General features: G+C 39.6%; 1 protein-coding gene and 1 long non-coding RNA gene across 4 annotated transcripts; one reads left to right on the top strand and one right to left on the bottom strand.

Annotated features, from left to right (window-relative positions):
- Positions 1–7,666: 7,666 nt before the first annotated feature.
- On the bottom strand, positions 7,667–8,947 carry LOC143695488 (uncharacterized). The gene is made up of 2 exons (XR_013184722.1): positions 8,732–8,947; positions 7,667–8,505 (listed from the first exon to the last, which is right to left on the bottom strand). It is a non-coding gene; the product is annotated as an uncharacterized LOC143695488 (long non-coding RNA).
- On the top strand, positions 8,449–26,102 carry LOC129118889 (carbonic anhydrase 2). Of its 3 annotated transcripts, none has more exons than XM_077188264.1 (7): positions 8,449–8,802; positions 9,746–9,943; positions 19,289–19,407; positions 20,817–20,909; positions 21,676–21,738; positions 22,788–22,943; positions 25,246–26,102. In XM_077188264.1, the coding sequence occupies exons 1-7, from the start codon at positions 8,508–8,510 to the stop codon at positions 25,363–25,365; spliced, it is 1,044 nt and encodes a 347-aa protein (XP_077044379.1). In that variant the 5' UTR covers positions 8,449–8,507; the 3' UTR covers positions 25,366–26,102. The 3 variants fall into 3 exon arrangements, with proteins under 3 accessions (XP_077044379.1, XP_054486480.1, XP_077044376.1); XM_054630505.2 differs by lacking the exon at positions 8,449–8,802 and adding an exon at positions 9,073–9,232; XM_077188261.1 differs by lacking the exons at positions 8,449–8,802; positions 9,746–9,943 and adding an exon at positions 17,142–17,160.
- The last annotated feature ends 633 nt before the right edge of the window (positions 26,103–26,735 follow it).

Genomic DNA, 26,735 nt, shown 5'->3' with positions numbered 1-26,735 from the left:
TATCCTCACATTATCACTCTTCTGCCTGCATCCCTTTCTACAGGATTTGACCCAGCACTGGCAACTGCAACACATCACTGGCACTGAAAGAGCTAGAACAGCTTCCACAGCACCATCATGAATCTTTTTCTGGGTCAATACATCACTGTGCTAAGTGTCTCCACTGCTATGAACTTATTATTTAGGGGTTTTCACCATTTTTGTAACCCACAATTTGCATGTTAAAATTAAACTTATTCAAAAAATGTCAGCTATGCATTCTAACAAAGCCATGTAAAAAAACTGGTGAGCCAAGCCCGTTTCCCAGGGAATTGCTGACAGACAAAATCATGACTACCAAAATCATGTTCTTGGTAAAATCAGCTTTTGCAAGCAACTCTTCTCCTCTAAACTTTGACATTCTATGTCTAAATTCAGTTTGAGTTCCATTCTTCAAAGAATATTCAGCTCAAAACAAGTGCTGGGAAAGAGATTATATCCTGCTGCTGGTCCAATATGGAAAGCCATTTAAAATTTAAAGGCCAACATAATTTCTGTAATGCTTTGATATAAAAGAGGTGGTAGCTGCTCATCATTATTTGCAGTTGTTACCTGTAATAGCAGACAATTTGGTACACAATGTACAGTTATTTGTAGGTTTTGAAAGGCTTTTTACAATGAGCTGCATAATCAAACCAGTTTTGTGTGGTGTGTCAGTCCTGGGAAAATGCTAATCCAATCAGAATCCTTAAGAAGGGCGACTAATGCTAATGCTTACTGAATAGAAGTTTTCAGAGTTGCATGTGAGAAACACCACAAAAAATGAAGAAATATGAAAATAGTAGTTACATTACTGAACTTTGCTTTCTGAGTTGAAAAGTCAATTTTTGTGACCTATCATCAGAATATGATAAATTAGAAATATTCAGATAACATTGCAATTTGAAATTAAGATTAGTTTAGAGCAATCCAAATTCAAAGCATCTACTTTCCATTCATTCTTGTTGAAGACCCAGTCCTGCATTCCACCTGCAAGTAAGGTCTTCCTCTAGCTGTAAAGTGGACATGAATTTGGATTCCTAATATTTTTCCATTTTCTACTTCTTCTGAAAAAGAAAAATGTACAGCTTGGACAGATATGAAAAACAAAAGGAACTCTGTTGAAGCATTTTACAATCCATGACTTTGCACAGAGTCTAAAACTCTGATTAGGTTCTAACACTAATATTTATTTTTAATGGGTGTTAACCCACATGCCCAAAGTAAGCATCTTAAAATGCTAAAAACATTAAAAGCCATCAATTGTTATTTTTTCTAGATTGTCCTGTGCTTTTTGAAAATACTGTCACCCCGCTGCTTTTTTCTGAAGATTATTACCATTTTGCTCTAACAGCAGCAGCTAGCCAATTTCACTTTACCGAAAGCCTCTTTTCCAAAGAATATATATGGCAAAGCTAAGTTCTGGCACTGATGTGTTTTAATAATTTGTAGGGAGTGTTGCAGGGTGACACTAATACTGTCAGTTAGCCTGGTTGCTTTCAAGGTTGTTGCATCCTAAGCAAGTAGCAGAGATATTCATGAAATCCACTCCAGGATGGAAAAGCATGTAGAAGATTTTGACAGAAAGGAATAGAGTGGAGAGCAGACAATATGCATTCCAACACAAAGCCTTAAACATGGCTGGGGTAACCAGTGATGTTATCCACTGACACAGGCTGAAGTTTTCAATGACCTTCTCTGACTAAAAACTGGTTTAGCCAGCTCTGTACTGCTTTTCCTTTTCACACCACCTCAGGCTTTACTCTGCAGAGGACATTCTGGGGTCAAGCTCTGACATGAGTTGGAGATGAAGTATTATCCCCAGTTTAAACTCTTTGCAAGATAACATATCTGAAATAGTTACCCCGGTACCTTGTGTCAAGGAGTGAGGAAGCTATCAGCAACTCCACAGGTCAACATTCAGAAAACTAACATGAAAGAACCTTTTCTTTATTTTTTCAGTCTGTACTGAAAACAGTTTAGCTAGTCCTACAAGGCTGGCTTTACAGTTTGCTTTGATTGCATATGCCAGTGAAAAGGTTGAACTGATTTGAACTTTGTGAGATGGATAGCAGCTGTTGTACTAAGCTGTTTAAACTCACCAATTTGGGCTTAAACCTTGACTGAGTAAATACAAAGCCTTAACCATACATAGTACCCATAATGAGCTTTCCTCTTTCAATTTCTGAGAAGAGAAATTATTTTTAAATCAACAGTATTTTACTGCCAGATTTTCCAATACCAAGTTTTCCATTGCCAGACACTGAAGTATCTTACAAAAAAAAAGAACTAAAAACAAAGCAGGTGAGTTTATTTTCATTTTTCATGAGTGAAGTTACTGTTCATCACTGCTGAATGCAGTACAGCTCTTTCCTCCATAAAACAAAGTTTTAAAAAGCCTAGCATTGGAATCATGCAAAAATCTGAAAAATTATGTCTTTGTGTATGTGTGTGCATATCTGGAATAGGAGAAAGAAAGATAAAGTGGATGAAAAGAAATGTAAACAAAACTAGCCCACAATAGTGTGTGCACTTCCTGTTGGTTTCTGTAAAGTCTAAAAATCAGTATATGCATATAATAGGAAAAGTTCCAAAGCATTCTTTCTGAAGTCACGAGGTTGTTTCCTTATCACTGAGTAAGGCATCTAATGCTGACACAAATAGGACAATAATGTTAATTTTTTACCCAGGTAGAAAAGAATGAGTGAGCAGTTAATAGTGTAGAGAAAGAAACATTAGTTCTGAGACACAAGCTTGTTACAATTCAGAACTATACTTAACCCCAGGAAATATGAAGGTCCCTTGCCCAATATCTCAGCCTATCACAGAATTTCATAGGGAATACAGAACTTTTCATTTAGTGGCAGCTTGATGTAGAAATGTGTAGCAAAAGAGATTTCTCTATATCTATAGATATAGATATATAGATATATCTATATAGATCTATAGATATATCTATATCTACATACTATAAGTATTTCCTAGACAGAAATGTAAACAAAACAACAAATATTTTGTCAAAATAAAACTCAACTATTTTCCCAGGAACCAAAAAAGAGATATACATTTTGTGGCTATTTCATTGATTTATTAAATATTTTCAAACCTTGGCAGGTTTCATTGCTGCTTTTAAACTACTTCCAATTCAGTGGCAGATTCACACGGCTGCTAGGATTGTCCAGTTCAATTTGCAGTATTTCATTAGAACCAGAGGCCTCAGGTGTAGTCTTTGGATCAAAGGTTAGGGTTTGTATCCATCCTTCTTCTTCACACCCTTTGATGGCAAAAGACACAGATTCATGTGAAGGGCTTTTGGGCAAAGATAGGTGAAGGCCTTTTGTTACTAAGAGGGCTTGTTCTGCACTTCCCTGTTCATTTGGATGTGGAACTTTAGCAAGAGAAACTAAAAAAAACAACCAATATTTATTGCTTTGTGACAGGACATTTGGAAGCTCTGCACTGTGCAGTCATTGGTGTTCAGCCACCATCAAACTCTCATCCTGGGGGCAACTGAGAGCTCCTGTGCAAGCTCTCCTTGGTCACTGCTCTGCACACAGCTCATAGTCCCTCTGTGTGCTTAGCACTGCTTTTCCCAACCCATGAGAATTTTCATTACATTGTCTGTAGCTGGAGTAGAAACTTCTTTCAAAGGGTAAAAGAGGAGCTTGTCACCATTCCCTCGTACCCTGAGAAGCAGCATTCCTGTGTTCAAAGTAAGAGCTTTGTGCAGGATCTCATGTAAAGGAAATCTCAGAATGCCCATTTCAGGGGTATCTGGTTGAATACTATTTTCAGTGCCTTCAATTTACACTATCAGCAAACAACAGCAGAGCATGGCATGGTGTCTAATAACAAAAATAGAATACCTCACAGTGTGCTGTGTGTTTTTGTTTGTTTTGTTTAATTTGAAATTAAGAAGTTGTCACAGAAGTTCAAATCTCATTTCTTCCTAAATTTTACCTTTTTACCTGCAATGAAGGTGAAAACAATATGGCTGTTTGATTTTGGTGGGTTTTTTAAGTTCAGGTGATTTAATTGATCTACACTTAGCAGGATAGATGGCATTATTAAACTCATCGAGAACCCAACAGAATTACATACATACAATTACTTATGTATATGAACATTTGTATGGTAATAGTTGACACCAAGGTAAATACTAAATTTTCTCACAAATCTATTTTCTGTTACTTCTTTCAGCTGTACTTAGAAGTAAGGTTCAATCCTTTTCCCATAGCTATCTCTTAGCATGTGTAATTAGATATCCTCTTTCTTTGTTTCCATTTCTCTCTTCTTTAGTTCAGTTTCACAAACTGATTTCCTACTTTTTCTTTTGTTTTTGGAAAGATACAGAAGTTTACTTTGGAACTTTCTATTCTGTCTTTTGGGAATTCCCTTCTCACTCACGCTGCACTCATTTTAGTGTTTCTAAAGCTGTAATATTTGGTGAGTCCAAATATGAGTATGAGCTATATTAACTATTTTTCACTACAGCAGGAGAAAGATTTTCATTTTCATCAGTCAGTGTACCAGTACAATAAAATGTTTTATGTTCTATCCAAATGTAACTTTTTGCTTCCAGAAGTTACTGAGGGTATCAGAAGCAAGAAACTTTTGGATGCTAGTAACTTTTTAAAAGAATCTATAACTTGCTGACCTTGGTGGGCAGGAACTCTAGAGATAACATTTTCTCACAATCTTCCAAATAGTGCTGGCACCTCTTGGCAGAGGAATAGTGAGTGACTTCCCTGTGACCAGCTGGAAGCTGATGGCTTTGATTATTTTAATAAAACCGGTTTTAAATCCTTTGCATATGCAGTGTTGTACTGTGTCAGACAAATGGCTGCTGCTGCTGCCATTGCCTTGCAATACTCTCACATGTGCATCCTGGTAATAGACTTCCAGTGGGAGTTGATATAAGTTTACCACATGGCACAATACCAGTTGCAGGAGGCAGGGGTTTTCAAAACATTATGGAGTATATTTGCAGAGGGTTACATAATGAGAAGTCAGGATGATGACCACAGACACCTTCATGTGAGGATGAAGGCATAATATCACATGAGCAAGGAAATAGCACCTGAAACGGTAAAGACCAGCACCTAAAGGCCAGGTTGTGAGACAGTTCAACACATCATGGCAGCTAGTGAACCAATACACTAGCCTGGTATGAGAAGATGCAGGATGCAGGACTTAACTAAAATGTCCTTATTGACATTAATTTTACACTGCACAGGGCTTTATCAAGTGGATGTAATTTCACTTAATCATGACAAATAGCTTTTGTCTGGAAAATAAAGTTTATTCATGTAGTCAAGCTTGTTCATTTCTACAGTAGAGATTACTTAAATGTGGTATATTTCAAAGTGTGTGTGGATATTTCAAAATGCATTGAAGTGGCTTGTATCAGCAGTAATTAGAACTCAGCAAGAGAGGCAGTCAGGCTTTTTCCACTGCACTGACATGCCATGAAGCTTGCCTTGCTAGTACTTGCATTAGTCTCTCATTGGAAATTAGTAGTAAACAATCATTTTTGTAATACAAGAAAGGACTCTAACCTGACCGAGGACCAAAAATTACTTTTATTTTCATAATTGCATTTAACTTTCACAGAATTGCTAGAATGAATCAGAACACTGCAAGGTTCTTCTGCATCTTGCTCAGCACTGAACAGTAACATGACTGTTAATGTTAAAAAAAAACTGCAAATAGATTTTCAGAGTTGAAAATCTACCATAAAAGTTAAGAGGTAGATTTACAGCATAATCACTGGAAGCACTTCTGCTAAAAATGTCTAGCAGGTTACAGCCTGTGTGGCATGTCATCACTCCTGCAGCCAGAGTACTACTAGAAGTTGGTAATTTACTAAGAAAAAAAAGACTTTGATATGGAAGCCTCTGTGCCATTTTCCATCTGTACTGATATTTTCTGTGCTTCACAAGTAATAATAATCACAATAAAAATATATTTCAGGAAATTTCATGAAACATACACAAACAGGATGTGCCCTTCCTGTGCACAGAGTCATCAACTGTTCTGTGACATGTAAAACTTCAAAACAGAATTCAAGTGGGGCCTAAGTGATGTACAGGCTTTGTACTGTCCTTTGCCCATGAATGAGTACCATAAACAGCATGAAGGCATCTGAGTGAGTGAACAGTTTGCACTTACTGAAGCTATTGATGCTGCTTCTGTTTGTATTTAATATGATTCAGAAGTACCATCAAATCTGGGAACACCAATTTGTTTACCACATTTGGATGTGATCTGACTTTAAGAAGTTGAGGAGAGATGAAGAATGGAATCTGGTTTTATTGGTTTCTAAAAACCTTCACAGTAAATGGAACTGGTAGTGACAGAAAGGGAGACAAGATTACACTGGCATCTTTTCTACCCAAAATGTTAATGTCAGTCATGAGTAATCAAATGGCTACAGTAATTATCTAATCTGTTCCCTGTATTTGTATTGCTTGAAATGTATTTATAATGCTTCTGTTGCCACAGGATTTGTGAACATGTGCTTTAGGAACTGCTCCTACACATCCTGTGCATGCAAGCAGGCCTCACTGGTGTGCGTCATTCCACCGACCTCATCACAACTGTGGCAGGGAGGAGCAGTCTCATGGAGCAGACTTTGGATTTCTCTGAGAAGCCTGAACTGCTGCAGGCGCTGAGCTGATGTGCATTGTGTCCTTTTGCTGTTCCTAACATGCCTTGCAGCTTCACCCATGTGCAGTGTTATCAACTGTACCATTTCTGGTGTCCACCTTCCTCTTGGGGCTAGCTTTTGGCTTTGCCTGAGGCACTGCATTCTGCCACAAAGCCACAGTCACAGATTATGAGTCTGATGCAGGTGGGAGACAGAAAAGAAAGAGGCTGGAATCAACAAGCCCAAGTGAATGCCAGGCTCTCATTAGGCCCTTGGCATGGGCTCAAGCCTGCAAGTACTGCTGAATGATCAAGGAAAATAGGTATTTAATTTTAAGAGCACTGGACTTTCCATTTGTGGATGTTATGTCTGTGTGCTTAGTACACACCACATTTATCTACTGATAAGAAAATGAAGATTCAAGTAATTAAAAATCCCAGTCCCTTGGTGATGCTGGTGACTTAATTTCCCTGGTAAGAGCCCTAAGATCTTTTAGGAAGCCTACCATGCCAAACATTGTGACGTGTTTAATCCTGTTACTTGTCCTTTATATGGTACTCCTGTTGACATCAGTGGAACTTGACTTGTGAGAGTACAGAAGAATCAGGCTGAATGGATTTTTTCAATAGTAAAATGGAATGGATGGAAATCTTCTGAAAGGTACTAAAATCTTATTCCTTCTTACAACATAAAGGGATGTTTTTTGCTTTGTTCTTAAAGGGTTCTTACCTATATGGATTTGTGTATCTCTGCATTTATTGACTGTTGATATGATGGATAGCACGACTGGCAGATTTGAAAGTGATTGATACAAAGTATCTATAATGATCAAACAAGGAATGACTAATAAATGTGTAACATGCATTTCCATTTGTTGTTCTACATCCCACGCCACAGCCATTTCTAAATAACTTCTGTGTATACAGTTTTGCTATCACATTTCCATTTTGTGGTCGCTAAACCATATTGAAACATGCAAATGTTAGGACATACACTGTGTTAATCACTAATAAGCTTTAAATATTTTCTGCTTATTCTTGAAAGGGTCTGAGAAATGCCTGTAATTTTTGTAAGCAATTTCCAGCTGGTTACGTTTTCTGTTACCAATAGTACCCATTACACAAATAGACTTTTCTCCCTCCTCTTACAAATACAAACAAAAGACACAGATTTTACAATGCTGAATGTAAATGATGAAGTCATTCTGGTGTTGTTATTCTAGATTTACAATGACCTCACTGAAAACAGAACCTAGACCCCCGTGGTTAAACCACAACAGAACAATATTAAAACCAGATTTGAACAAACCATCTTAATAAGAAAATGGGGTTAAGTTACAATGTCATTTCGATACCGAAAACTGCTCCGAGCAGAAGAAGACAGACACAGAAAAGCCTTCGAACAGGACCATCTGCAAGCGCGCTCGGGCAGGCGCTGCCCCTCGGGGCCAGCCGGCCCCACTGCACGGCCGGGCCGAGGGGAGCCGGCACCGCGCGGAACGGAGCCGCCGCTGGAAGGGCTGCCAAGGTCCGATCCCTCCCGTCCTCCCACAGAACACCGGAGCGTTGCGCAATAGGAAAACATCTAAAATATGTATTGCACAGTTTTGTTCTCGCTAATCCAGCCTCGAGAGCGGTAGCTGAGCCACTCTCACAGTTAAGTGTGTAATGCCTCAATGATAAGAATTACACGTAAGCGTAGCTCGACCGGCAGCTTCTCCGGAGGCGATCAGGAATAACGCACTACGGAGCAAAAAGCGGTGACATCCCCGATCTCCTGAAGCCCCACCACAGCTCCTCTCCGTAACTCCGCCGACCTGCGCCTCCAAAACCTGGCACCTATGACAAACCCTGGCTGCAGGACCCTCCGGCACTGCCGAACTGCCCTGCCGGGCTGCCCTCTTCCCTCTTTTCCCCCCGCTCCCAGCAGGGAGCAGCACCCGACCGCCCTGCCGCGCCGCGCACCCGCACGTACACACAGACACACACACAGACCGAGGGACACACGGACGCACACCCGCTCCCTCTCTCACACCGCACTCTGCGCCCGCCGCCCGCCCCGCACCGGCTCCCGGCGCGCTGCTCGGCCCAGCCGCCGGCACCTCCCAAGGTCACGGCGCCCCGCAGCGCCCGCAGGTGCGCGATGCGCGGAAGGAGGGCGGGAGGGTGGAGGGGACGCGGAGGGGACGAGGGGACGGACGAGGGGACCAGGGGACGAGGGCCTCGGCAGCCCCGGCACCCCCGCCCTGCCTGCGGCCGCGCCGACCCGCCTGGCACCACCCGCCTGGCACCGCCCGCCTGCCGGGGGCGCTCTTCGCCGGGCCCGCCGCAGCTCCGCGGCCGATGGCGGATTATAAGGGACCGCTCTCTCCGCCCCCAGCGGAGTCTCCCTCCGCCCTCGCCCGCACTCCCCACCCCTCCTCTGGCCGCAGAGAAGGGCATGGAGTTGGCGGGAGCCTATAAAAGCCCCTGAGAGAGCTCTGTGGCCACGGTGCTGTGACAGCCTCCACGGGCAGAGCAGGGCCGCGCACCATGTCCCACCACTGGGGATACGGCAGCCACGACGGTGAGTGCCCGGCGGTGCAGGACACCTGCCGGCAGGTCCCCGGCAGCCGCGCCCGGGACGTGCCCGCTGCTGCCCCGCGGAGCCCTTGCCTGGAGCGGCAGTGAGCTCGTGGCGCCTTTTTCCCGTAACCTTGAAATGCACCTGCGCCCGGGCAGCGCGTCCGGCGCTCCGCACGCTGTGCCGGAGCATCTCCTGCTTCCCCGCTCACATTCCTTTACTTCGGGAAGGGAACGCGGCGCTACTCCACAGGACGGGGTGTCCCCGAGGACTCCCCGGTACAGCCCCCGCCTCAGCCGCCGAGGCTGTGCGGCTGCCGGGTGCCTCGGTGCCCAGGCGGGACCTCCGCTCGCCCCTGCTGCCGCTGCCGCCAGCCCACACAAGTGGCACGCGGTTAAAGGCTGATGCTGGTGTTCGAAATAGTTCGAACATCCCGATTTCCAGAAGGAGGGTTATCGCTTTTATCCCCCTAACTTTGTGTCTTTTCCCACTGAGTTGCGTTTCGCTGTCTTACAGGACCCGCTCACTGGCATGAGCACTTTCCCATCGCCAATGGAGAGCGCCAGTCCCCCATTGACATCTGCCGCAAGTCCGCCAAGTACGACTCCTCTCTGAAGCCTCTTAGCTTCAGCTATGATGCCAGCACGGCCAGAAACATCGTCAACAACGGGCACTCCTTCAACGTGGAGTTTGATGATTCTTCTGACAAGTCAGGTGAGACCTCACCTTCGTGTGCAGGAGGGAAATAGCAGAAATTGCTACTAAAATTTACTAAAATGTATACTAAATCTAAAAGGTTTTTTTAAGGATGAAAATATACCAAAATATTCTGGCTTCTGTAAGGTGAGGATTCAGCAAACAGGAAACTGAGATCCCGTTAGAAGAAAACTAAGGCTGTCTAGATAGCTAAACTTCAGTGAGGCGAATTGGTTTATTTTTGTATAAACCAGAAGGATTGGGATAAGGACTTTGCTGTGGAAAAAAAAAATTAAAAGTATTTGACAGGAATAATTTTAGGTATAGATTATCATAAGCCACTGATCAAATGGTTAAAAGAAGAGGCAAAATATATTGTAGGAAGAAAATGGCCTTAGAATAGCAAAGGATTGCAGTTAACAACTTGAAGTGGAAATAGTTTCTTTGGTTATCAAAATATTATTTCATGTTTCTGAAGCCAATATGCTCCCAGGTTAGTACAGAATCAGAGGAATGATTAGAAAATACCTCTGTTCTTTTGTAAGTCAAAAAAACATTATCCCTGGTGTGCTGGGCTTTCTAGATAGTGTCTGATGCATTCCTACAAAGTTTGTTAGCAGGCAGTCAGGTCCACAGTCCCTTGCTGTTCATTGTGCTCTGTGGTGAAATTAAGCACGGAATCCTGCAAAACCTTAGTAATCCTTACTGAAAGGAGCAGCCTTTCTGATGGGCAGACTGAATCCAAGCTGTCCTTGCAAAAAGGGTTCTGTATGTTGCCTTTGATTGTAGTTTTTCATATGGCTGCGTTTGCAGAAGTCATCACCCTGCCACAATGAATGTGCCTTTATTTTTTAATTTGGACAACAAAAACAATCCTGTTGTAAGTCACTGCTTTCTCTATACACTGCCTGATTTAACTTGCTTGAGCAAGTGTCCTATTTTTCCTAAGTGTTTTGTTGGGCATGTCATTTAGGGAATGGTGCTGAAACCAAATGATCTGTGCCTACTAAAAATACGAGATTTTTGTAACTAATATAATACAGTGGTATAACAGAAATTCAGCAGTACTCTAAGAATTTGACTTTGTATTTTAACTATAGTTTTTATGCTGGACAAAATTAGGTGGTCAGATATAAGTGTTAACAGTTGTATAAATACACATAGATCCATATATAATTTACAAAAAGTGTCAATATTGATATTTTAAAAAGGAGAGGAAAAAGGTATTCTGACCTCTGTTTATTTTTTTGAAACACTGGGAAGCTTAAGGAGCTGCATTGTGCTCAATCTAAGAGTGTCATGGAGAATAAGGTAAATGATCCAATGCAAAAAAAAAAAAAACCTTTCTTACCAGATACATGCAAGTCTACTCTTGCTGCCATCCTGCTCTCACTGAACCCAAAGAAATCAGGTTCAGGTCTCCAAAGTGCAAAAAAACTATTTTGTTCATTTGGTGTGTACCTAAGTCTGGAAAGAACTGTGAAAATCTGGTTGTGAGGAAAAAATGGCAGGAATATAAAATAATTTAGAGAATGTCTGCAGGAAGAATGCTCTTTATGAGAAGTCGGTGCAGAACCAGAACATCTGTGACAGGGATCCTTTGACAAATATGCAGTGACACGGCTTTCAGAGTGGGAGGATAGGAGATGCAAGTAGCAATATTCTCAGTATCTCTATTAGTGAAGCAAAAGATTATTATTCTTTAGAAACAAAAACCACTAAACAGGTTTCTGTGAAGCTGGGTAGGGTGGATCATTCACTACTAGACTTCCTATTGAAATTTACAGTGCATAGAATCTACCTGGCAGCACACTTAATGGCTTCATTTGTATGCGGTTAACTAGGTAACCTACTTTCCTTACACAAAATAGAGCTGTCTTTGACTCGTATCTGCTTGATTCTGAATTTGAGACTCAAATGTGCATACCCAGTTCTTCCTTAGACATCACACAACAATCACAGGGAGAAGCTATGTGAGGTTATGTGATGTGCTGGTATGTTTTACAGAAGACAATGGAATAATATCCTGTAAATACTTCCCACAGGCTGTATTGCTTGTTTCTATGAGCTGTCCCATATGTGGTAATGAATTATCTGTAGTAGTAGGCGCAAAATGAAGTAATAAGATCATTGTTTGTGAATAATCTTCAAGATGAGTAACTGCACGCAAAGCAGATCCATTTCATTAAGAACTGTCAGTCTCATAACTAACAACACTGGAGCCATCTGAACAGCAGTTCTAGGTTTTAGTGTCTGTTTGATCACTCCTGCTCTTCTGAATATACAAAATGCAATTTAAAAGATAATAAATAATATTTAATGATAATGTAATAAATAATACAATTAAAATATACAATTGCAATTAAAAAAAATCCAAGCAGGTAGTAATAACATCAAGAAAAGAGGTATATAGAAAATAGTATTTTGTATGCTTGTAGCCTTTTGGAATGCTTTCTTGGGTTTGTATGTAGAAACTGAACGCTGAACTTCCCCATTCAGTTGTTACTTAGTCAGTTCTTGCAGTTGTTTTCTTAACTTTCATGTCCACTGTCTTTTAATAGTAGTGGAACATAAAGTATTTGTAGGTATTCATCTTCAAAATTCTTTAATTTCAAAAATTTCTTCTTCATTTTGACAGCCAGAAGTCATTATGATAGAAGTGTCACTAGGAGTAAAACTTTGAATTCAGGTTTATCCACTCTTGTAATGGAACTAATGGAACCAGACCCTACATGTATGAGTGAAGCAGCTGATGATGATATCTCTTAAAATAAGATGTGTAACTATAATACAAGAACTTTACAGCAAAGGAGTCTCATTAAGGGTACTTCTTTTATCATATTAAATGTTGCATATTCCAGTCTTCTGTAAGGACTTGTGTATCACTTCCCTCACTTTAAAAGACAGAAGTAAATAGTGACCTCTCAGAGCCATAAAACCACAGGACATGACTCTGCTCAAAAAACCCTCAAGAGCCTGAAAGATTTTGTAACACACATAAAGTGTGTTCTCTATGTGAGTTTTTCCAGAGAGTCTTTGAGAATTTATCTAAGTTCTGAAATTCAAGTAGGACATGTTCACAACAGTAGACTCTGTATTCTGCATTTTCTGACCAAGTGTTTGATGAGCTTATAAAAGAAGTCAATTAGCCATGAATTTATTCTCTAACAAGTATGTTAAAATATCATATTTTAACCGTAGAACCTGACAGAAGTGAATTGAAACTATGGTGTCAAACTCTACAGACTTGACAAAATATGCTGGTAATTTATGCTTGTGGCTAAGTCACTTAATTTTTTCCTTCTCCTTGTTGCTGAGCTAGAGTATTGAAGTTCAAGTCAGTGTCCCAAGTAAATCTGACATTTTTGCAAATATTAAGTCATAGTAGAACTTAAAAATTATGAGAAGACCTTGAAAACGAAAATACTGTATTCACCTTGATGCTAGCTCCCTTTGAGAGTCCTTCAGCAGTTGTAATCCAATATATTACCTGATTCTTTCTATAATTGTAAAAATTAATGCATACACTTCAGCTGTCTTGAATTATGACTCACTGTAAATAAATGAATCTATTTTGTCACAGTAGTTATTGAAGAGCCTGTATATTAGCACTGCTCAGTTGGCAGTGAGTTTCTTTGAAAATAGTGCCATTGTTGCTCTTCTACACTTCCACTTCAGCTGGTAAATGAAAGAAGGAACATGTAGGTCTGCTGTCCTTAAGGCACAACTCTAAATCAAAGTCACTGCTACTGGACTATTTTTAGGCTTCCCAGATCTAAAGATACAATATTAACCATGCCAGAATAATATTGCATGTCATCAGTATAGGGTCATGCATTGAAGGTCCACATTGCTTAAGCAATGAGTGTGTTGATCCTTTGGAATCAGAGAACTGACTGATTATAGATTTAGGGGACTGTATTTGGACACCTGCTTATGTCACAAGTAATGTTGTGCATGGCTTGGCTAAAAAGTCAGAGGTTTCAAGGGCGTGTGATCTTTAAGTCATTTTTCCTGTGAATTGGGATCAGCAGAAGCTGCAAAGTCTGTATAAACAAGTAACTTGAATAGTTACAGTATTTCCAGGAACTGGAAAGGAAGATGAGAGGGCATGAGATTAGTCCTGCATGTTTCAGGTCTTTGTTTCTTTACAGAGGAGTGTCCTTCTTCGTTTACACTGGGGTGGAGTTGGTTTGTTCGGGGGTGGGGGGGGTTGTTTGGGGTTTCTTTTTGTTTTTTTTTTAATATTAACATGCAATTTCTGAGCAGAAATTTGCCTTGGATTGTGAATTTAACAATCATGGGAACTTCCTTCCTTTCCTTTTGCTAATCCCTCCTCTAGAGGGGCTTTTAATGCAAAACCAGGAGAAACTAGTCAGCTGTTATCAGCTGGGGCCACTTGGAAAAGTTTATTTTTAAGCTGTAATGAAGCTGTGTGCCAGATGTCATGATTACCACTCTTCTCAGCTGATAATTTGTTTATTTACTTACAGGCATGAGGGACTGCTGCATACTTAGAGGCAAGGCTTGCACCTTGAGTTTGCTAGTCCTTCATTAGATCTGAGTGTAGTATGAACACTGTCCAGCACACAATTTTCAGTACAATGAGCAGCCACTGCATTAGTATTCAAGTATTACTATTAGAAATTAAATCAGTTGATACTTTCAAGAGAATTTTAATTCTTCCAGCTTGGTTCTCAAAGTTGTTGTAAGCCTATATAGTGTGAAATGTGAGGGCAGAAGGCTGGTCAGAGACTCAGTACAGCATCTTATGATTCTCAGAGAATTTTTGTTTAAGAGACTACATGAGAAATAAGCTCTGCTGGTCCCAGGGAGTTGGAGGAATGTTAAGAACCTAAATTACTTTGTATCCTGAAGCAGCTCAGCGTCTTCCTGGCTGCTGCTCAGTCTGGGTGAAATAGTTCAACTGAGGTGAATTGGAACCACTGACCTGCTGCAGATACACACGTCTTCAGGACTTGCTGTGTTTTGGCAGCTGTTTCATCCTGGTCTATCTCTGTGGAACATCCTTATCCTTATCAGGCTAAGTTTCTAGCAATGTCAGAAGTAGGTTTTTTTGGTTTTTTGCCTTATGATATACCAATTTTTTTTCTCATAGGGAAACCCATTACAGATGTTTTCTGCAAATATGAGCCCTATAGTCAGATGCTTCAGTGCTGTCTTGATACAATGTCCTAGGAGGAATGTCTGAAAGAGATAACGTAAAGAAGGAAACATCTCACAAAATGTGACTCTGTGTACTCCACGTTTCACCTAAGTGGCAGCTCACCCTAACTGAACTCTAGTCTGTCAGATGGGAAGCCCATCCTTGCATAAGAACACAAGGCTAATTCCTGAGCATCCTCATAAGAGCCTTTTTCATGTCATTAATAGTACATGGTGCTCAAGTAGGTTTTTTTTCTTGCCTCAAGTAATGCTTCATCTGCTTTGTCTCTTTGTCCTGTTTTCCATTGCACAGATGTCTGTGTACACACAAAAGCTTACCTAATGTTAGCACTAATGTATGTACTATGCATATGTTAACATAAATATATGCCTAGAATATGATTTAGTCATCACACCTACTGTAGGCTGATACAAAATCATGGTTTTCTTTGTGCTAAACCAGTGTGTGTGTAAGAAGGCTCAAGGTAGATGCTTGAAATTCCCTGCTGCTGGGTTTTTGTTTGGTAGAATCTCAATTAGAATTAATTCTCCAAGTCTGGAGCTTTTGGACATCTACTATACTCTAGTGGACCCATTATTTCAGCTACTGGAAGGAGCTTTGTAGGCAGTGATTCTCATTCTGCATTTTTCTCAGATTGACAAACTTTACAGTAGTATTTTTTCTTGTCACATTAATTTGTATGACATGAAGGAATTCAGCCTAACTTATTAAACAGTCTTGTAGTTCCTCTATTTTGATTAATCCTTTGACATGTTTATTGGCTTTATGAGGTGTATTAGTCTTCTGCTCTGTATAAAGAGACCAATCCATAGGAGTTAATTAAATAACAGGAATTCCCACAGTATTCCTACAGAAATTTAGATGTGGATGCTGCCACAGCCTGAAAAAAGGTATGAAGTGGTCCACAGTATTTTTTACAAGGCTGTTCTGTTTTACATTGGAAGGATAACTGTTCACCAACATTCCTTTAAATAGAACAGTGAAAGTGGGTAACCTCGGTTGAACAGCTGTACCAGATGCAACAAAACACCCTTTGATTTCTGTGTGTTTTCAAATATCCCAAGAAAGTGTAATTGAGTCAAACAAACTTCACCTTCTGTATCCCACAGCTGGTATGAGTCACAGAAATGGAAGAGTTTGGGTGCTTATTTGACTTCCTGAATTAATGTTTTTAATAGTTGTGTTCACCTAATTTAGACCAAGTTACAAGAACATTTAACAGTGAAATATAATTACTGGATGTTGCTAGTATAGCTTTTCCAGTAAAGGTAGAAGATAGAATGGTCATGGAAAAAAATTACTTTTTCTTAATCTAAGGAAAATAGCTCCAAATCTGTCTAATAAGTGTCTAAAAGAAAGAACGGGCACTGTCAAACTGTCACCTCTTGGGCTATAACACCTCTTGGTTATGATAACTGTCTTGAGTAAATGGAATCTGTGAGCAAATAATGTTTTTTCAGCTTCTCTTGTGCTGTCTTCAGACAGTGTTGCATCTGAAGCTGTGCTATAAAACAGAAAGGATCACAGCTACATAGGTATTTTCAGGATGGTTTTCACTAATACTGATTTCAAAAGTAAGGGAGCGAATGATGAAATGCTCCAATACAGATCAGAACTTCCCCATTCTTTTTTAAAAAGGGATGGAAAAGTTGGACTTTTTTTCAACATGGCCTCAAATTGATATTCCTGTCAGATGGAACAAAGACAGGGAAGTTGCTGGTATCAATGTTGCTCTGATTCTCTGTGGACTTTTATATTGCAAAAGCTGGTAGCATTTATCTATGGTTTGAAAAGCTTGCTCTGAAGAAAAAAGCACTTCTATCATTCCTACTTTGCCTTTTAAGTTTAGTTTTACTTTCTTGGAAAGACTGAGAAGTGTTAAAAATAAAATAACTGCTTAACATAGGCTAGAACAAGAGGGTCGTTCTGTAATTAAGCCTGCTGGATTTGTATTCATTCACACTAATCTAATTATTACTTTCTTTGAATGCTCTGCTGTGAGTCAAAATAAGCTAGTGCTGGATTTGAGAACCACAGAATGAGAAAAGTAAGCAAAAACTGCAAAGAGATTTTTCTGCATCTTTTGGGGTTTTGAGACTATAGCAAACTTTGTGTGCAGAAATAACACTGCAAATGAACTCAAGAACATTGCATGGTTCTGCTTTTCAGCATGCTTTCCATTGATTAATAATGGCAGATTAACCTGGGCTGTGCTAGTGCTTTCTGAGGTCAAGGAGCGACGGAACCTCAGTCCATTTGTACCTGCAACAACCGGCGAGACTGAGAGCCAAAGGAACTGAAACACTGTAACTCCATGGCATCATTTTAAAATGAAACATGACATTGTATACATTAAATGATTTTGTATCTGTAAAGACACAGTAACCAGTTACTTCATTTCCAAAAGGAACTAATGCCTTTCTACAGCTGCTGTTCTGAAACAAGTACTCAGATTTGTAGCCCTGTGCTTGAAACACTTACGCTTCTTGGAAACTAGCACACGCAGAAATGTAAAAGTAGAATAAGATAAGTTCCTATTTGATTACTTAAAGTAGACATTTTTCTTAGGATCACATAGCTTGGAAATAGGGCAAGTCCTGGTCTGTTGGCTACAGTATTGGAAATTACATAGGTTGCAGTGGAACATCTATTCGTGTTTTTCAGATAAAGATACATGTTGGGAGACTTCTACATATATTTACCAAAGGAGCCCTTGGCAAATTCTAGATTTGTCCACTGAACCCAAATTTTGCATGCATAGGGAACACTGGTGGAAACGAACATATTTTTAAGAAATCCTACTTCAATTTCATGTATTGCAAATTTTTTGTGAAATCTTTCTCACCTTACTGTTTATATCTATGGCTAGTGTTGTCCATGCTTGTATATAATGGACTTTTTCAAACCTGCAGCCACCTTTCCCAGTCAGCATTTGATACATGTTTTCACACATGCACGTATTGTGCTAATGTTTAGACTAATTGCAGACTGAGAGGAAAGCATCTTTACTCCACAGAATCATTTTTTGGCACATACACAGAGCACACTTACATATAATATCTGATGTCAGCACTCTTCTGTCACTTTATTGTATACAGGTATTTATAGAGAGAAATTGGCTTCTTAAAATATCTAACACTTCAAATTACTTTTTGTTTTTAAATTTTTAAATAACAACAACTTAAAGATTTAATTTTGAATTTGGATTTGAGATGCTTGGGAGGAAAAATGAAAAAATCCCCAACCAAACCACAAACTGGTGTGAAACCTTTCTCTGATAACTTAGATAAATACCTCTATTTAATAGAACTATTTATTATTATTCTGTGCTTTATGCTGCACTGGAGGAGACATTGTCTGTGCCCTCAGCATTTTGCAATGGTAGGGCTTGATCCTGCAAATCACAATGGTGATTGGTCACAGCTGGAGTAGAAGGGTAAAACTAACAAGCAGAATAAGGGAGCTTGCTCTTGTATAATTAAAAGTGTGTCTGGGAGCTTCACTCAGAGCAGCCCCATAGCACAAGTAATGCCAGATAATGGAGAGCATAAATAAACAACTCATTTCCAAAAAGTCCGTCTGTGTAAGCATTGCCATTTTTACCACAATGGGAAGGACAAGAGATTTGAATTCACATCTCTGCACTGTCTTGTCCTGTGCCTAGTGCTTTACCTTGCTGCAAGAAGGCTAACCCATGGCTAACAGGTTTTCAGGTTTAAATTGGAACCAAAATCATTTTACTCAATCCAATCTGCCACAGGATTTGCAGGATTAAGGCCTAAATGGATGAAGTATCTAAAATAAAAGAACAGACTACATTTGTACATGGAAGATGATTCAGTCTTCAAATGTACTTCCTTAGGATGATTCTATATGGGCCTCTTACAAAGGGCTTTTTTAATCTATTGGTGACAGAAAAGTTACATCTTCCCTCATCACTTGTAATACTAGCATGCCTGTTAAATTGCTGATGAGATGCTCACTGTAAAGTCACTTATGTTTTTATGCATTTATTATCAATTTTGGTGTATTGCAGTAATGTACCATTGAGGATGATCTGGAGTAGCATGGCAGCATGCAATAAACTGTAAATCACATAAAAGACTTGAGATAGTTGTTTCAGTTTGAAGGGAGACTTGATAACAAAAATTATGTAATTTGCTTTTATTTTGCAGTGGTGCAAGGAGGAGCGCTGGATGGAGTCTACAGGCTGGTGCAGTTTCACATTCACTGGGGATCCTGTGATGGCCAGGGATCTGAGCACACTGTGGATGGTGTGAAGTATGATGCAGAGGTAGGCTTTACCTTCTCCAGTCTTCTTTGTATAATGAGGTTTGGTTTTTTTAAGTATTCCACCACAGTAGCACTTTCACTACAGATCCTCACAGGAGAAGGTTACCATAGACAATTTTGGTATGATGCCACCTTAGAACATAGTCCTTGCAAGAGCAGGACATTAGGCTTGTAATTTTTCTCAGCTACTTCATGTCAAAGAGAAACAGAAAACCCCACATTAATAATACCTGTATTTTTGCCTGCTTTCTCTATGACTCTTGGAAATTATGAAAAAAGAGAATTGTAGCACACCTATACATGCACATCCCCTTTTTCTAGCTTCAATTTTTAATACCAGAGATCTTTATAAGAGCAGTAGAATAATTTTGGTGCAGATATTTTCATATTTTCGTGGCAAAGAATCAAGGAGAGTTATGAAGAAGGCAGACAGTAAAGTGCAATCTTACTGTCTGTCACTCTTTGTGATCCCTTGAGACTCCAGGTGTCCCTCAGACCACTTAAGACTCCATATTACAGTCTGATACAGAAACTGAGTGACTTTAATGCCTTGCATCTCACCTTTCCTCATCCCCCGTTTAGAAATCTACCTCTGGTTTCTGTGACTGACTTCTAAAATATATTCATAAATATATATTTGTGGAATATACCTGTGATTTGCATTGACAGATAAAAGAAACTGCTCCACAAATTCATTGGCTCTGCTGCTTTTTCTTGAGGGAAGTAGCTTTTGTCTTATCTGAGATACTTCAATTACCTTCTGTCTTTCACAGTACCATAGTTACTTGTTCAACTTGACTTGCAGATGTGAGGAAACAGCCTGATGAACTTAAATTAGAAATAACTTGGAAATTAAAAAGAAAGTAACATCCTGGATAACACGATCTGGAGATTAATTTCATATTCTTTTCCAAGCCTTTACTGGAAAGGGCAGGACTGGCTTTTATTAAAAAAAAACTTCCAAATTGTGAGTCAAATCTGTAGTTAATGTGTCTTCTCTGCTTCTTCTGACACTGGCAATGTATGTCACTGTGCTCAGAACCAGGATATATAGCATTAAAATACTACATCAAAATCCCGTGGGCTGTATGTGAGAAAAATTTATGCTGAAGATACCAGGAGTTTCACCACATGAAAAGCAGAATGATACAGCCACAGTTTGCCTTTAAAATTCACCAGAGACTAGGAGTGAGGAGCAAAATAAAACACATTACAGAAATCTCTTTGAATAAATGAAACTTTAAAGTAGATAAATAATTCAACAAATTCTTAACTGTACACAAAAGCTTTCAAACCTCAGCAGTAAAACACCATCTTACTCTTAATAAATTACTTCCCTGCATCTTTAGTTGTGAAGTATTCTGGATGGAATATCATCTTCACAGTGCTTCTTTGTTTTCTTGCTCCCAGCTCCATATTGTTCACTGGAATGTAAAATATGGTAAATTTGCTGAAGCTGTGAAGCATCCTGATGGTTTAGCGGTGGTGGGCATCTTCATGAAGGTTTGTTAAACTTTTACTTTTTTATTATTTGTCCAGCAAATTCATTGTGTTGTGGGGAGAGCCTAAGAGCAGAAAATAGAGAATAAGGCAGCATTGTGCTGTACTGCCCAAATCCATAGCAAACTAGGTGGTGCTCCAAATTCTTACCTTCCTTTATCTATAAAAATTGTACACTGGCCATGGAGTGTGACTGCCATCCATCACTGTGGCAGCCCTGTAGCAGCATTCTTGCCTTCATCAGGACAGTGATGCTACCTTACCAGTGAAAGGTGATGTGCCTAACTGACCAAGTTGTGTGTGTGCATCTGCACTGTGACCAGCCTAAATAACACCTATTTTCCTTCTCTTGTCATTGTTAAATGCCAGAGGGTTTTGTGTTTTGCATTAGTTGAATTGTCTTGGCAGCTAGCTCGAAGAGATGTCTGCTCCAGCAGTACGTAGTATTCCATCCTGGCCTCACTGAGGGTGACTATTTTATTGGGAGGGTGACTTCCATAAAAGAAGAACAGCTTAGGTCCAAAAATAAATCCACACACTGTAAATGAAAATAGCTTCATTGTGTCCAATGTCCTTGGCTGACCCATTTGTGCTCACTGTCAACTGGCATGATTTTACAGAGCCTGTTTAAGTCACTTACACTGTAATACTCCTATTATGTAATGAAATGCAGCTGAAAAAAAAAAGTTTCCTTGAGAACTGTAACAGAAAACTAAAGGTGTCATGAGAATGCATGGTGATTTTTATTTATTTATGGTTTGTGTTACAGGTGGGAAATGCCAAGCCTGAGATGCAGAAGGTTGTGGATGCTCTGAGCTCCATTCAAACCAAGGTAATACTTGCTGTCTGTGTTGATGGACACCCATCACAACTGTGATGTTATCCTTTTTGGAAAGTAGAGTTTTTTACTTCTTCCCAGCCTTCTGCATACATGAAAGTAAAACAAACTTCCTGCCATCAGCAAAGGTGCTCCTATAAATCTAAAAGCAAAACAGATTGGAATGAAGTTGAGGTAGAAAGCATGGAATACTAGAAACAGTGATTATTTCCTATCTTTGTGACTACATTTCTCTGTCTTTTAACTGTATTTAAGCCTATAGGATAGGATTCATCTTCCTAATCTAAACTACAGGTGCCCTTTCTCATCTGTGGTAACAGATGGAAAAGGCATTTCCCCTCTGTGCATCTGTGGGTTAAATTTCCTTTTTCCAAGAGGGCATGTTCTCTTGGCTATTTCTAGAGAGAGTTCAGATAAATGGTTTGATCATTACATATAATTTAGGGGGAAAAAGTCTTCCTGTGTCTTAAATATTGTGTGCAGTGTGTGTGATTTTAGTGTGCTGAGTAATGAGAAACTAAAAGTACTTAGTGAGTAATTAGGCACCTTCATAGTGGGTAAAGCCCAATGAGAAATGTGGACAGGAAAGGTAAAAAATGAGATTATGCTGACATCTTTCTCATCAGGCACCCTTTGTGGTAAAGGGATAATGCTGCTTACTGCAATGGACTCTCCAACAGGTCTCACAGGTTCTGTGTTTGCCATGCTATCAGTGTATGAGGCATCTCAAATCTCATTGTTTTTCAGGCAAGGTTAAATCTTATCTCTAAGACTAAGGAACATAAATGCAGCATTTGGTATGAGAAGCAACATCTTGAAAATCTTGTAAGAAATATACAAGATATATAAGAGTATATACAATATACTCTTGCTGAGAGTATTTAATCCCAAAGGTACTATAGTTGGCATGCAACACTTGATGCCAAATTCCATTTTTGCCTTTCTACAACCATGGAGCTTTCCTAGGAGACTTCACTACTGCAATCCTAGTGTGTGTATATGTTCTCTCCCTGACATCAGCCCATCTGCTTACTTTATTGTAGGGAAAGCAAGCCTCCTTTACAAATTTTGACCCCACTGGACTCCTTCCTGCATGCAGAGACTACTGGACATACCCTGGCTCACTGACAACTCCACCACTGCTTGAATGTGTGATCTGGCACGTTCTGAAGGAGCCCATCACTGTGAGCCCTGAGCAGGTAGGTTTCCAATGGATGGTGCCAGTAGATGTGTACTGGAGTTGCACTGATGGCTTCAGTTCATCCCACCAGGTGATCTGTGAAGTGGCAGTGTTAGTGCAGAGCTGTGCAGGGTATTAGCTAGCACCACATGTCAAAAATATCTGTCTGAAGTGGTAATCCTCTTCTGACAGGACTCTGCTTCTGCCTGTGGATGTAGTTTGCTGTAGAATGTAAGGCTGTCTTCTCTTTGGGCACTCCAGGGAAGATGGGGAAGTTGAAAAAATTATCAGACATTTTCCAGATACATGGTTAGATCTGTCATGTGGTAAAAATCTGGAAAATTGAGGCATGCATGAAAGGACCATTTGCACATGCAGAGTTATTCCAGCATGTATTGTGAGCATCAGCAGGTTTGCTGTACATGCAATTACCTCTCTGGGTCTGCTTGCCCTGAAAAGACCAGGTTTACAAAGCACCTGGGGACCATGTGTGGTGCATCCACAGTCTCACACTGTGAGTAGTAGTTGTAGAGAGTAGAGTAGAGCTGTAGTTGATCCTTTGATTTTCCAGCATTTCCAGGACACTGAGCTCTTTTTGCAAGTTATTTGTCACAGAACAGACTGGGAAATCCTACGCAGCTTTGTGATGATTCTAACAAAGCTCCCATTGTTTGGAAGAGGCAAAATTTGCAAATTCCAGAAGTCTGCTGCCTAAGAAAATACTCTTTTGACCAGCCTGAGAATGATAGTCTTCCTAGTAGGAAGAGTTAAATCGCAGATTAAATCACTCCTGGCCACAGCTTTCTGTACTATCCATTAATGAAATTAAGTACAGGCAAGATTCCATTTTTGGGTTCAGATCTGTGAGCTTGAGAGATATAAATAGAATCTAGAGCCTATAAATACAAAACAACCCTGAAGGGCTTTAGTTTAACCTTGAAATTCCTAAGGATCTCTTATTGATGGTAGACATGCTAACAACCTGCACCTAATTCTAGGGGGTTTCTAATAGGAAAGAAAATGCAACTGAGCTGTTTTAGAAGTTAACATAATAAAAGATAGAATATGTGATGAAGAAGATGTATTGGAAATAATAACTATAGCAGTGATTGATTTTGATTTTTGTCTTTAGTAAACTGCAAGGGAGCATTAAAGTTGACACTACTCCAAACTATTCCTATCACTGTTGATAATCCAAAGTTTGCAAATATGATTTTATTATAAGGCAGGAGCACACCCACCAAAATAGTGTTTTTTTTCTACTCTACCTACTCCAACCACCTACAAGTGGTAAAAGTTACCACTTATTTCTCCCTTACACATCCCTCCATGTTATCATCAATATTTCCACAGTGTGTGGCAGTTTACCTTTTCATTCCCACACTGATCAAAACAAGAAACCACATAAAAGAGTATTGATTCAAGGTTTAAGGTGATGAGGTTTTCCAAAGCTGAAAAGAAGCTGAATATAACAGTAGGGTATAGCAAGCCTGCTATCACTTGTTGTGATACAGCAGTTTCTGTCAGAAGTTGAGCTCTAAACTTTGTTCTGGTTTGTCCTGAAGGTGAAGTCCAGAGGACACAGGCCATTGTTGAGGCTATTTTTCCTTGAATGTGAAAAAACCTGGTGTAGAACCTGATTTGTAGAAAATCCTGTGTCCCACCTACATACATTCATCAGCACTTCTACCTGTCTATGTGAGATTATGTTTGGGGTGGGTTATTATTTGGCACAATATTTTTGTGAGTTTTGGAGATTCCTATATAGACATAAAGGTGCTTTTTTTATATCAGATTATGAAAACACCAGTTGTACTTTAGGAACAAGTACCATAGTTATACAGTATGCTCCTGTTGATGTGAAGCAGTTTTCTCCTCATGGGCTTTGAAAATCAGGATAATTTGAATTCATTGAACAGCTTTATTTTGACCCAAGGGTAAAGCCATTTTTAATTGTTTTTATTTCAAGTGGACTTAAAAAAACCAGCCAAAACTGTATAACTTGCAGAGGATTCTGAAAGGATTTCAATTCATATCTGGATCAAGGACAAATAGCTCTTTGCTTGCAGAGTTCAGAAAATGCATGTCTATGTCCTTGTTTTTTGTGCTTTCACAGTTCTTGCCAAGATATTTTGTGGACAGGAGGGGCTGGAAATGGTGTGGGTGAAATGCAGACCCGTAGGTGCTGATGCCATGTCTAGGCTACTAGTGCTGTCAAAACTTTGGGTCAGAGCTCTGGTTCAGGCCCAAGATGTGTAGTTTCAAAAAGTCCTGCTGAAATGAGAGGATGCATTTGAGGATATTTGTGCCTTTCCCCACAGATGTGCAAACTCCGTGGCCTTTGCTTCAATGCTGAGAATGAGCCCGTGTGCCATATGGTGGACAACTGGCGCCCGTGTCAGCCTTTGAAGAGCAGAGAAGTCCGAGCTTCCTTCCAGTAACCTCAGTGCTGAGAGTGTTAGGAATTGCTGTGTTTGTGAGGAGCCCCTTTTGCTAAGCCCAAATCAAACTTTGCCGTGTGTGCCCAGGCAACATCTTGTCTCCCAGATCCATTTACTTTCTTTTGCTCTGCATCTGAAATGCCAGCTATTGAACTGTGAAAGGCTCTTGGCTGAATGGGAAAGGGTTCTTAGGGTGTGGGGTTGGGGGAGGCAGGGGGTGGGTGGCTGTGTGCATTTTGGTGACTATTACTGCGACTGACACTTTGGTATAACAGTAAGTTGGCCACTTGGGAGAGGATATGGTGGTAGCAGAATAAGCCATTTTAAGAAACCTCATCTACTGGTGTGATAGTACACGTAACTAACGATAACTTGAAGCTTTGTAAGAAGCACAGGTATACAGAATCTAGCTATAATTTAGAGAAAAAGGTATTTTGAGAAAGTTAAGCAAAATGAATATTTAGAATTAGACTTCTTAGATTTTAAGAAACTGACATGTAAATATTTTTGAGACTATTTTGCATTTTTACCCGTGCTGTCAACAGCCTTAGTTACGTCTTAATGGTAGTGTTGGGTTTTTTAATTAAAAATGTTCTAAATTAAATGTTTTCTTTAAAAGTTGTTATTACCATAGAAATGATACAAAATATCTTTTCATTGAAATAATATATGTTCTAATTTAAAAAGGAAAATAATATTGTATTTTAGATAACTTCTCTAATAAATCTATACTTCTATTTTTTTCCTTCCTTGCTATTATTTTAATTTTGGTAAGGAGTCACTAATCTGTTCACATGGTTGCATATTAAACATAATTACTAAATACATACATTGGAAATTGGCTTCAGTGACACTGAACGTGAATGCAAGACTATATGGATATGTTAAGAAATTTTCTCTAAGTAGGTATCTTCTCTCTGATAGCAGAAGGAAGTGTTAATTTTGAGCAATCACTACAAATGATTGCTCAAATCATCAAATTTGAATGTATAATGAAAGATGCCCTCAAAAAACTTTTGAACAAAATTCTATTGAAGAATGGGCTAGATTTTGGTGCTAGTTTTTAAATTAATTTGCTATGAGTTTGCTACCCCATCAGGAATCACTTTGTAATTTATAAGGTATCAGTTGGGCAGGCTGTGTTCTGAAGCACCTGGATCTTGAAATGTGTATGATGAGAATGAAGATATCTTGAAATGCATACAAAGAGCTTCAGAAAAAAGTGGCAAATCTCAACCTTTGAAAAGCTTCCACATGTAAAATGCCCACCATGGTACACCGCCCCCCCCCCCCCCCCCCAAGAAAAAATCCAACAAACCCAAAACCAAACTATGGATTTTAAAACTCTAAACACATACTTTGACAATTAT

Source organism: Agelaius phoeniceus, chromosome 1 (assembly GCF_051311805.1).
Source record: "Agelaius phoeniceus isolate bAgePho1 chromosome 1, bAgePho1.hap1, whole genome shotgun sequence".
Taxonomy (NCBI): Eukaryota; Metazoa; Chordata; class Aves; order Passeriformes; family Icteridae; genus Agelaius; species Agelaius phoeniceus.
The sequence above is the reverse complement of the archived record's forward strand: the minus strand, read 5'-3'. Positions and strand labels throughout refer to the sequence as shown.

Bases quoted from the DNA above. Each gene is read 5' to 3' on its own strand.
- LOC129118889 (XM_077188264.1), top strand. From the start codon at position 8,508: ATGACAAACCCTGGCTGCAGGACCCTCCGGCACTGCCGAACTGCCCTG. The intron at 20,910-21,675 runs GTTTGTTAAACT...TTTGTGTTACAG, and splicing joins TGGTGGGCATCTTCATGAAG to GTGGGAAATGCCAAGCCTGA. The intron at 21,739-22,787 runs GTAATACTTGCT...ACTTTATTGTAG, and splicing joins TGAGCTCCATTCAAACCAAG to GGAAAGCAAGCCTCCTTTAC.